Source organism: Limulus polyphemus, unplaced genomic scaffold (assembly GCF_000517525.1).
Source record: "Limulus polyphemus unplaced genomic scaffold, Limulus_polyphemus-2.1.2 Scaffold5, whole genome shotgun sequence".
Classification (NCBI taxonomy): Eukaryota; Metazoa; Arthropoda; class Merostomata; order Xiphosura; family Limulidae; genus Limulus; species Limulus polyphemus.
Genome location: NW_013665615.1, coordinates 772,756 through 784,756, shown reverse-complemented (window position 1 = coordinate 784,756; position 12,001 = coordinate 772,756). Strand labels below are relative to the sequence as shown.

The following is a 12,001-nucleotide window of genomic DNA, read 5'->3' as shown; positions in this document are numbered from 1 at the left end:
CTTAAAAGTAAAAAAAAGTAAGTAATTGACACAAGTTATAAGAAAACATATATGAAAAAATAATAAAAGATCAGATAAATACATAATTTACTGTATAAATGTTGTAAAAGAAGTTAAAACTAAAGGATAGAAACATTAGCAAAAGCTAAAACATTCATTTATCCTATCGGGGTGGATAGTTCCCAGGTCAAAAATGATTTTGTTTTCTTGTAGTTTGCCTTTGTATTTGTTTGTAGGAGCCTTCTTCAAAACAAGTATTTTAAAAATGTTCAAAGGTATGGTTGTGCATATTAAAGTGTCGAGCCACAGGTTTATCTGTGATACCGTTTGTTATGTCTCTGAGATGTTCTCAGGTCTGTTCTGCTAATAATATACTGGTTTCTCCTATGTATAATTTTTCACAATATGTGCATATAGTGGAGTATGTGATGTATTTTAATGTGCAGTTATATTAACTTAAATAAACTGTTAGCTCTCCTGTGCAGGTTCCCCCCCCCCAACCCCCTGTAACTTAGGTTAATATATAAACAAGAAATGCAAGCAGTGAGTGTTCCCAAGCTAAAATGTAAAACAACAATGTTAACCTTTGCCTTAATCTGTGTGAAATCCAAGTTCTTACTTGGATTTCACTACAACATTAATAATACATACTTTAAATATAAACCTCAACTCCACTATCCTGGGAAGTAATTTATACAAAGTTTAATCATAGTAAATGTATACAACGTAATTAAGCTACAAGTGAAAGCCAAATGATGGCTGCACAAATGAAAATGAAAGTTAATCTTAATGTTGTGATTGAACTTGAAGAGTTCTCAGAGAGTGAAACAGCAGAAAAATATACTAACACTAGTAGTTTCCACATAGGAAGTTGTGGAAACACTGAATGAATGATAGTCATAATCTCTGATATTCAATGTAAATTCTATGGGAATTGTAAATTTATGTAAATCTGCTCTCCCAAGCCCCAACACTGCCTTAAATATGTCAATAAACCTTCAAGTTCCTGACTCAAGAAAACAATGATTATTTCTTGTAAGATAAGCTGGATAAAGGGCAGTGAAGATCAAGGATTAATCCATTCACTACTTTTATATGATTAGCAGACAAAAATAACTTAGCTCAGTAATTAAAAACAAGTTTATTATTCCTGTAAGAGAATCAAACAAGTGAGTTTCTTAATCCTCACTTAATACTTAATCTAGTTTGTCCCATAAAGAAAGTGAAAGTTAGTAACCTACTTGAGCACCATCTGGGGAATTATAAAAAACAATTTTTAAAATTGTTACTTTTTAAATTAAAAGGGTGGAAAGCATATAGTGTACCCCCTTACTACAATATCAAGCATTTCCAATTGTGTATCAAAGTTTTACAATCACTTGTTTATCTGCTAAACCACTTGTTCCAAAATTATGGGGCATGACCCATTGGTGAGTGACAGGATAAGACACAGTCAAATGTTAAACATATTTTGAAATTATAAAGAATTACCTGGAAATATTTTGGAACTAACTAAAACAAAATATGAGAGCACTACTAAAGCTTTCTGAAATGTATTAGAACAGTAACCCCTCCCCTGTTTGATTGTGGGTCCCAAAATTAGACATGTTTACTAGACAATGCTAGCTGCAAAATATCATTATTTTGTTTAAAAATTTCATTGCAGTTCTATTTCAGTTATGGATTTTTAATCTTATCAGGAAAGCCTCCTAATACTCATTTTATTCATTAGACTTGTAAATAACTCAGAAGCAGACCTTGCACTTATCCAGATGAGACTGGCCAATTTGGGAAATTCTATCAGACTACCAAATGGATTTCCTACAGATTTTAATACAAGGTAAAGAATTGTTTCTCTGTTACTTTATAATACAAATATTTTTATACAGGTGTAGGTGTAATATACTGGTTTCTCCTATGTATAATTTTTCACAATATGTGCATATAGTGGAGTATGTGATGTATTTTAATGTGCAGTTATATTAACTTAAATAAACTGTTAGCTCTCCTGTGAGAGATACTGAGAAATACTGTATTGTAACACCAGTTGAAAATAAGCATATACATCTTGTCTCAAAAATTTAAACCATAAACAGATTGCTATAATATCTCTTTGCTTTTTATCCAACTTATTTTATGCATTTCTGGTTATTTGCTGGTATATGGTATTAAGTTCTAATAAGTTTCAGTAAAATGTATTAACACTTTCCAATGGAGCTCAGAACTACAGACATGTATATGAGTGCTTGTTCTGTATATTGGTTATTCACTTTAAAATAAATCTGGTTAACCTCATAAATAATATTCAACGTTAAAACTGGTAGCAACATCTAAACATGTAGAGTCGTCAACTTTTTGAAGGCCATAGATAGGCCTAAACAAAATGTTTTTAATTGTGTACCAGTTTTAACATTGAATATTATTTATGATTTTAACTTTATACACAAGAGCCAAAATACAATAATTACTGGTTAACCTTCAAATTGCTGACTTACTGCCAGTAAGATCTGAACATTACTTCATATTGTGCAGTTTTATATATTTGTCTGCTACAAAATTTAGTGGAAATATTGTCCAAAAATTGGGTGAAATTATTCTTTTTTTTTATGTATCATCCTGTAATTTAAAGAGATGGGTTTGAGAATTCTGTTTAATGAAATATACAACAATGCAAATAAAATTACATGCAAATTACAAGATGAAACAGTTAAAATATATTGCTAGGAGCATTGATAGTTAAAAATAAGAGTATGGTCATACACTATTTATGAAAATTTGAAAAAAGGATGTGAATTGAAAAATTTATATTAGAAAATGTTGACATTATCAGATAATCAAATATGACTACAATAATGTGCTAAACTTTCAGTTACCTAGAATTGATGTGTGTGTATGTGTTCTTCTCATTTAATTAAACATAAGACATAATTCCACAGTCTTTTTCAGATGTGGTTGGTTAAGCATGTGTCATTTGTAACTGTAACAGTCAACCAATTACCAGTGTTGGACATTCTCAGTGGGTGTTGTGGACATTGTTTCTGATACTGGTGTTTGAGTATAGTGACTATGAAACCCTGGCACCTCTATAATGCTCTGCTTTAGCATTGTAGTGCATACCCTTGTAGGACTCCATGGTGGGTGGGGTCAGTGGGCACTGAAGTTTCTCTATTTTGTATGGATTTTGCATCCAGTAACTCAAGAAAAAAAAACATTGATAGGAAAGCAACCATGTTTAGAAGACTCTGAACAGCAGTCTCCTCCCCATTCAGCACCTGTACCTCATTTTTTCATCATGCATTCTTTATTAGACAAACCTTTAGGGCAGATGTTTCCCATTTTTATTCAGAAGGGATTAGAGGGGCTTACTGTTTCTCCAAAGTCAATTAAGAAGCTACGTTCTGGGAACGTCATGTTGAAAATATATAAAACATCTACACCAAAACACATTGTACTTCTTCTGAATTCGAAGGTCTTTGGGGATATACCTATTGAGGTTACTCCCCATGCTACTTTGAATTCCTCCCGAGGAGTAATTGTTGAGAGGGATTTACGAAACATCCTTGAGTTGGAGATCCTCTTCGGTTTCCCCAGCCAAGGAGTTTCTGCTATGTGATGTGTCTCCACTCGTAAATAAGGAATTATGCTATTCTTGTGTTGACATTTATATAGCCACATCCACCTTCCATTGTTAAGGCAGGTTATCTGAACTGTAAGGTAAAGTCTTATATTCCTAACCCAGCTTGGGTGTTTCCAATGTTAGCGGTTTGGACATTCAAAAGCATCCTTTTCTGGTTTTTTGACATGTACTCATTGTGCTGGCAAAGACCATAATGCCTATGAATGTCAACTGGATCCTCACTGTGTCAGTTTTGGTGGTTCCCACTCGTCTTACTTTCAATCTTGCCTAAATGAGTGGAGGAAAAAGAAGTATTATGTTTATGTTCTTTAAAAAACATTTCTTACCCTGAGGCTCAGAAGTTGGTGTCACCTGTTCCATCTAAGACATATTCTGCTCCTCTCCATTCCACTGCTACAGTGGGAGTGCAGACAGATCTTTCCTTGCTTCCGTCAGAGTCTTTTTCACATAATGTGAAGAGTCTTTTGCCCTCCATGGTTGTATGAGTTGACAAGTCTATGTCTACACCTGTCTCTGTCCCCACCATTGCTTCTGGTGACTGCTTGGGGGTCCATCTCATTCAGCCCTGAGGTGTAGAACCATTATTCGGTCACACCCTCAGTCACTAGAGTCTCTTTCTTCTGACAGAGATCTGCCCAATCAACCCAGGGCAGGTTCCATGGAGGTTGACAGACCTCTTTCTACTAAAGGAAAACATTGTGGTAATAAACAGAAGGGTTCTCCACCCACTTCTCCTTCACCTAAATAAAAATGGCCACTTTAATACAGTGGAACTGTCAAGGTTTTCGTTTTAATTAGGATGACATTAAGGTCGGATCGATTCCTACCATACCATTTGTCTCTCCTTACAAGAAACATTTCTGAAACCTGCTGATACTCTCACCTTTCGACAGTTTTCTTTATACCATTTCATTTGTTTTGTAATTGAAATCAGATTTTGTCACTGTATGTGTTTCTAAGGTTGGAAACTAATAGTGAAGAAGAGATTGTTAATATGACTTAGATAACAGGAATTATATTTACAAGTCATTCAGTTTATCATGTTTTGCAACTTTTTGATTGCCGTTTATGAGAGAAGTACTAGTGCCAAGGAATTAAACTTTCTTGCTTGTTAACTTTCATGTAAAATTAAGTGCAGGTGAAAGGTGGTTGTATTATTTTGTTGATCAAATTTATTAATGCAAGAGGCAAAATTATGTCACTGATGATGCTTTGTGTAATGCAAAAGAAGGTAGACAAATAATACACCATATTTTTATATACAGATAAATATGTTTAAAAACCTTTTTCTAGCATCACTAGATGGCAAGCTTTGAATGATATCTTAAAGCAGTTCAAAATTGTCATGTGTTTCAAGATCAGTAATGATATTATGTCTTTAAGCAACAGTTTAATAGAAGTAAACAATAGTCAAGTAAGGAAAAGATTAAAATAAATTAAGTCTATATATATTTATTTATGCTGAATTTTTGTTTTCTGATAAAGGAAGCTTCTATAGTTTTTCTATAATTTATATTGTTTTCCTAGTCAATGAAATTAAAACTTAAAAATCAAAGGAATGATTATGTTTAACCATGTATTCAAATATATAAGATGCTTTACAATGTTCATTTAATCTTGATGAAGCTATTGATTAAATTTTTTAGTGGAAGAACTGTCACAGTCTTTACATTTAACTGTGTAAACCAATTTTGATGTACCATTAACTACAAATTTTTTGACAGAAATTGACCTAATGTTTTATCTGGCAGAAAAGAAAAATTGCACATCAAATTCCATATCACACTCCTTTATTGTTTTTGACCACATTTTCTGGATAGCATGAGAAAATTTAGGAATTTTTGGAAACACAATAAAGGGACAGGTTTTCTAATCTCTTACTGTTAAACTCTTCAACCTGTAATTCATTTTTTAGAGATAATAATGTTTTATTTACCATTTTGGAAGGATACTTATTTTGTGATATGAGTTGGGATATTAATATGTTTTTCACAGAAAAGTCTGTTGAGAAGAATATCATATTTTATACTTGTGTGAAAAAGTTTTAATGATTCCTGTCTTTTATTTAGGATCATTTTATGAACTTATTAAAATTCATTATCATAGTTCTCTACTAGAACATTTAAGAATGTGAGTTTACCATAAACTTCATTTTTGACTGTAAATTTAACTTGGGGATAGCCGTAAATAGCAATTTCTGCTATTATGATCATAAATATATTAGTTTAAAAAGCTAAAACTAGATTTTCCATACTTAGACCTTTGATTTTCTCACAATTAACACCTTGAAATTGAAAATCAGAAAAAGTTGCTGAAAAAAAAGAAAAAATTATTTAATAACAGGAACATCTAGATGGGATTTAGGATTGGAGACATTCTGAAAACATTGTAGTGCATAGATAATCACTTTTCTAACTGTTACATGCATGAAAAATATTAGTTTTTTCATAAACATCTTAAGGCTTTTAATTCCTCAGATTTGTGGTTGGATTTCTAAACTCAAGGATTATCAATAAGTTTAGTGACCCCTGAAGAGAAAGCTTGAAACAGTTTTAAGATAGATTGATTGTTTAGAAAGTGAAGGAAAACTACTTTTGGTAATTTGAAAATATCAGGAAAATCATCTGAAGATTTACAATCAGCTGATATATAATCTTTTTTTTTCTTTCAGAAATTCAGTTTTCAATGGTTCTTGCATTGAATCTTTCTGGCTAGGTCTTGTGGCCAGTCCTATTTTTGGTTCTATTATTGGAAACTGTTTCAAAGCTTGTAGATAACTGTCAAAATGTAGTTTGATACATGCCTTTTATATTGCAACTTTATATCAGCTGTGATTTTTACATGACTTGGTGATTTGCAGATTCAAAATAGTTTTGATATAAAATATTAAACCCTCTGCAGTCGAAGCTAGAAATGAGTATACTTTTCCTGTATATGCATAGTTTTGATAACCTTCAAGGAATAGTAGCTAAACTCACCTAACTTATGACTTAAGTATTACAATTAGGTTATGGTCTTGACATTTTTTAAGAAAGTGAATGTTTAAACTTGCCTTTTTTTTGAATGAAGAAATTTTATGAAGTTTTTTGAAAGTATTCTAGGTAGCCATATTGTGATTTCCATTTAGATATTCAGACAGGATACCGTAACACAAATGAAAAAAAGGGTTGGCCATAATGATAAAACAGCATAAACTGAAAGCAGTCAAAGATAGTAATAACTCTCATACTTTTTGTCCCTGTGGCAGACATACTAAAGTACATATGAATAGGAAGGACATAAAAATAATGTAAACTAATTATTAAGGAAATAAACTATAAACTTTCTTGTGTGACAGAAGTTGTAAGCTTGATTATGTCAGTATGTTATCTTCTTTTACTTGTGTCTTTGAATGGCATCTGACTCATTTATACTAAGTGTGATAAAATTTACATTAGCGAAACATGTCCCATTAGGTCAGACCATTGTAGTAAATTGAATGAAAAAAAGATTAGCTGTTAGAAAACAGGTTAGTACAGAGAATTTTCCTCCACAAAATTGACCTCAAAGTGAAATTCATTTAGAAATTTGGGACCATTTCTCCACAAGTATAAATGAAAAATTTTCATTTATTTACTTATTTTTTGCCTGCTTACCTCTTTGGAAGATGAAAAATAAATGCAATTTTTTTAAGAAGTCTATTAAAGTGACAGTAACCTCCATGAAAAATATTATTTTTAAATAAACTTTTTCTTAGAGGATACTGTTATTTTTTTTACTTCACGTAACTATGACTTCACTAGTCCAATCAAGGCTATAGTACTTAATAAAGAAATGCTTATTTTTCAAGCCCCCTAGTGGCTCAGTGGTAAATCTGAGGGCTCCCACCACTGAAAACTGGATTTTGATACTTGTAGTGGGTACAACAGAGGTAGCCCATTGTGTAGATTTGCGCTTAACAACAAACAAAGTTTTTTTTGTTTTTGATATAATAAGAAATTAGTATTGAATTGATTGATTCTTGACCTCTTTTGCATCTTTTGTCAACAAGAGTGATTGTGTAATATTTACTTCTCATGTTGTTGAGGTGTTTGTTGGATTATGACTTGCTTTATGCAATATATATGTGTGTGTGTGTGTGTGTGTGTGTATAGATATATATATATATATATAACAGACCTCACAGTTAAACCTTTATTTTCATTCTCATTCTTTATTTCCTTTACTTTTGATCATAATAGGCCAAAAATACTTATAAAAGACTGTACATGTACATTTGAAGATAAACCTATATTTTCAACCAAAATCATCACCAAAAAAACGATAATTATTGAATACAGATCCATGTATTAAAATATAATGACTTTGCATCATACTTAATGTGGGGTGTGGGGTAGTAATTTAGCTTTCATTATCAGCATTATTAGAACTTGCATGGTAAAATTTCTGTCATCACAATGTTGTTTCTGACAAATAATTAACCAACAAACCAGAGAAGTTAGGCTTGTTAAGAACTGGAGGATTTCGGGCTTGAGTGTACATTTCTTTGTAAAATGCAACACTTTAATCAAAAAGAAAGATATACTACATAGGTTTACACAAAGTACAAATATTTACTAACACTCTCTCAATTCACAACACAAACAACAATGCTGTGTTTTAAATAAAAAGTATTGGTCTAACAAGTGCAATGAGACTAATTAACAATAAATTATTACTAGTGTGAGTTCTTCCACCTTTAAATTAGGCTACATTGTAAAAGAGAAGTAATAACAGAAAGTGTCCCCCCCCCCCAAGTTAAAATGTAAAACAATGAAGATAACCCTTGCTTTAATCTTTGTAAAATTCTAGTTGAATTTCACTACAACAATAATAACCCTTACTTTAAATAAAAGCTAATACACCACTATCCCATCAAACAACCTCTACAATATTTGCTTATGGTGAATGTCAACAACTTTAACGACCTACAAGCAAAAGCTGGACAGTTCTTATACAAATGAAAGTTAACCTCAATACTGCGAGAAAATTTGAGGATTTCTAAGTGAGTAAGACAACAGAAAAATATAATAACCTCTTACCAGAAATCTAACGTGAGAACTTTAGGAGCTCCTGTATAGAAGTTAAAGCTATTAAAATAATGCATAAAATCTTATGAAAACCCTGTATCTAAATCTATGTGAATTGTAAAGTTCTTGTAACCATAGAAATCATGTAAAATCTGAAAAACCTATATGCAAATATTCTGCCCTCCAAAGCTCCAATACTGCTTGAATATTTTGTTAAACTCCTAAGTTCCTGATACAAGAATGCAATGATTATTCTTTTTAGATCAGCTGGTTAATGGGTGGTGAATACCAAGAGCAATTCCATTAACAACTATTATCTGAATCACCTACAAGAATAACTTGGACACTAATTAAAAACACATTGTTGTTCCTGGAAGAAAATTTGATAAACAGTTTTACTTTGTAACTAAAGGGGTGAAAAACATATGGTACATTCTTGTAATACACACAAAATAATGGATTTCTTCAGGGAAGTTTTAGAGATGGGTGTAGAAATTCACATTTGTTATTAATCAGATATAAATTACATATATATATATATAACTCTTGATTTGTGAAACCATAATTTACTCTATATATATATTTTTGGAAAAAAGAACCTTTAAAAAAAAACCAGTTGGTCCAATGAGAAGTCTTATTATTTTAAAGTTAAATTTTAGTCTCAGCAAATTATGCATTTAATGTAGTCATGCTTGGTTATTTGATACTGTCAAACATTTTAAATTTGTGATGTTCATTGTTTAATTCATTTGTATGTGTTATTTTTTATGATAAATATATGTTTATATTTTTAATAAGTTTTTCCACTTCATTTATTTTGACATTTGGTTTAATTTATTTTTCTCTTGCATTTAATTGCATAAGAAATAGAAATTTCAAATTTGTTTCATGTTAAGGTATATTATTCTTACACAGCTTCTTCCTTCCATTGTATTTCATGTTTGGTTACAAAATTTTACTAACTTTAGTTGGTCATTAAGTTCTAACACATGTACTTGTTTCAAAAGATTATAGTAACCATTTCTGAAAATAAGTTATAAGGTCTGCTACTGTATATAACTTACAGTGGTTAATTTTAAATGGCATAATATCAAATACTGTATATTAAAATTATAATAATGTTATATGTGTTCAAGTAAAAAGTATATTTTATGTTCTTACTTGTTGCATACACCTTTATTTGCAGTTGGACTAAACAAGTGCCCCATGGTGGTGAGGTTACAGGCCTTCCAATGGTTTCCAGCAGTGAAGTGACATCGCCAAGCTCTGTATGGCCAGCCAGTGATGGTGAAACCAGGGTTAGCACTAGCAGTGGTAGTGATAGTTCATTAACAGGCTTCACTCGCACACAGAACTCTGAACTGTCTGTTACGACTCGTTTCTGTCATCAGTGTGGAACTAGGTATCCAATTTCAAGTGCAAAATATTGCTGTGAGTGTGGTGCCAGGCGCCTGGGGCTTGGGGTACCCTTTCTAAGCAGTGCCTAAGGCTTTCTGTTTTTAAAGATATATATGCATGTTTGGAACCCCTTCTCAAAGGTTGCATTTTAGTACACATGCTAGCTGAAGTAATATTGTTATATAGTAAACTGCACTTCACCCCATCTGGATGGATGGTGGTATTGCTTCACAAATAACTATATTTTGTACATACCTTGCCATTTAGAGTATAGTTACTTTTATTCTCTAGAATGCATCCAAAGTTACATAAACATATGGTAGTAACCACTGTAATACTGTATATTAAAATTGTAATAATGTTATATGTGTTCCAGTAAAAAGTATATTTTATGTTCTTAAAGTAAATTGAAATGTCATTAAAAGCTATGAACATTTTTATTTGAAAACAGAATACAATTCTGAAAATGGAAGATATCATTGTATGTAGTAAATTTGTTTTTAGTGTTCTGTTCAGTTGATGCTGCATTTTAAATTTCACCTTCTTTCAACATACAAATTAACATTCAGATTAAGAAATTAACTTTTCCTTAATCCAGAAAGACACACATTTTACTACACACTTCTAAGTATTTAAGGTACTAGTATAAGTATCTCCTGATTTTCAACTATGGAAAAAGTAGTATTTTATGTTGGCAGTCAGATGAAGTAGGATTTAACAGACTTTTTTATCCATTTTTAGGGAATGAACTCATGCAAGTGAAATATTATATTATTTTAAAAAGTTTCTCCAGATTAGAAATTATACAATACATTGAAATGCATGTGTTGGTTATGCATTACTTCAAACATTAAGTTTTAAAGTATAAAGAATATGGACTTCATGCACAACTTATAGACTTTACCATTATCATCATTTTCATCTCTTTTTCATTATTTTAAACCATAATGAGTTGCATTTTAATAGTAAGTGCTGTTTCTTGTGTTCATTTAGTTTTTGATTTTGTTAATTTCTTAAACATCACTGTACTAGAAATGTAATTATGCCTCAAGTTTTAGCTTGAAGTTGATTTTTTTAATCTAGGTATTTTGCTTTTATGATAGTTTCTTCTTTGCAAAAAACTAAATAATTGACACTTTATGCTATGAATTATTTAGAACATTAAGATAGTTTAGTGTATAATTCTTGCCTGAGAACATAGTATTTTGTGTGCAGCATTTCACAATCACAATATAAAATGCACAGAGCCTCATGTGGAATGATTAGGAATGTATATTGTAATATCTTTTGTGGATCCGTCCAATTTATTGTCAGCTAGTTTTAGTGGCCTTGTGTAAATACAAGTATTTGTTAACATTTATAGATATATATATATATATATATATATTAAAATGAAAAAATAAATACATAGATAAATATGGCATCTTTGGAGATGTGTAATTCTTGTAAGAGCAACAGCTTCTCCTAAAAAAGTATTTTAATGTTATTGAACTTTTTAGCCACATCTAGAAGCACAAAACACTATTTTTAAACCCCAAAACTAGTTTTTGTAATTGCTATTTCATGATAATATAAGGGTACATTTATAAACATGATAGTTTGGTAATATTGTTTACCAGGAATTGATTGTTGATGGAGTGCACAAAATGGAATCCTACAAATGTTTAAAAGTACACATAGGTGTTATTAAAATATATATATATTTTTTATGAGAAGTTGAAAATAACTTTTCATTTAATCTTATTTTTTTGTTTCATTTTATTCAAAATCAGCATTTATTAAGATTTTAGATCAATTAACATCATATGTTGATAGAATTGAGGTTATTGTGAGTTGATTAATGAAATAATAAAAAAAGAATTGAGGCAGTGTAGATAAAGATAAACTTGTGTTGGTCAATGTTTCCTAAATAATATGA

The 12,001-nt window shown here is 30.9% G+C and overlaps 1 protein-coding gene across 2 annotated transcripts in view; it reads left to right on the top strand.

Annotated features, from left to right (window-relative positions):
* Positions 1 to 11,788, top strand: part of LOC106472885 (zinc finger C2HC domain-containing protein 1A-like) — a 95,811-nt gene extending 84,023 nt beyond the window's left edge. For both annotated transcript variants that reach the window (XM_022403062.1, XM_013933591.2), the window contains exons 10-11: positions 1,733 to 1,840; positions 9,872 to 11,788. In XM_022403062.1, coding sequence (XP_022258770.1) covers positions 1,733 to 1,840; positions 9,872 to 10,172 — 409 coding nt within the window. In that variant the 3' untranslated portion in view covers positions 10,173 to 11,788. The remainder of the gene's footprint in view (positions 1 to 1,732; positions 1,841 to 9,871) is intronic.
* The last annotated feature ends 213 nt before the right edge of the window (positions 11,789 to 12,001 follow it).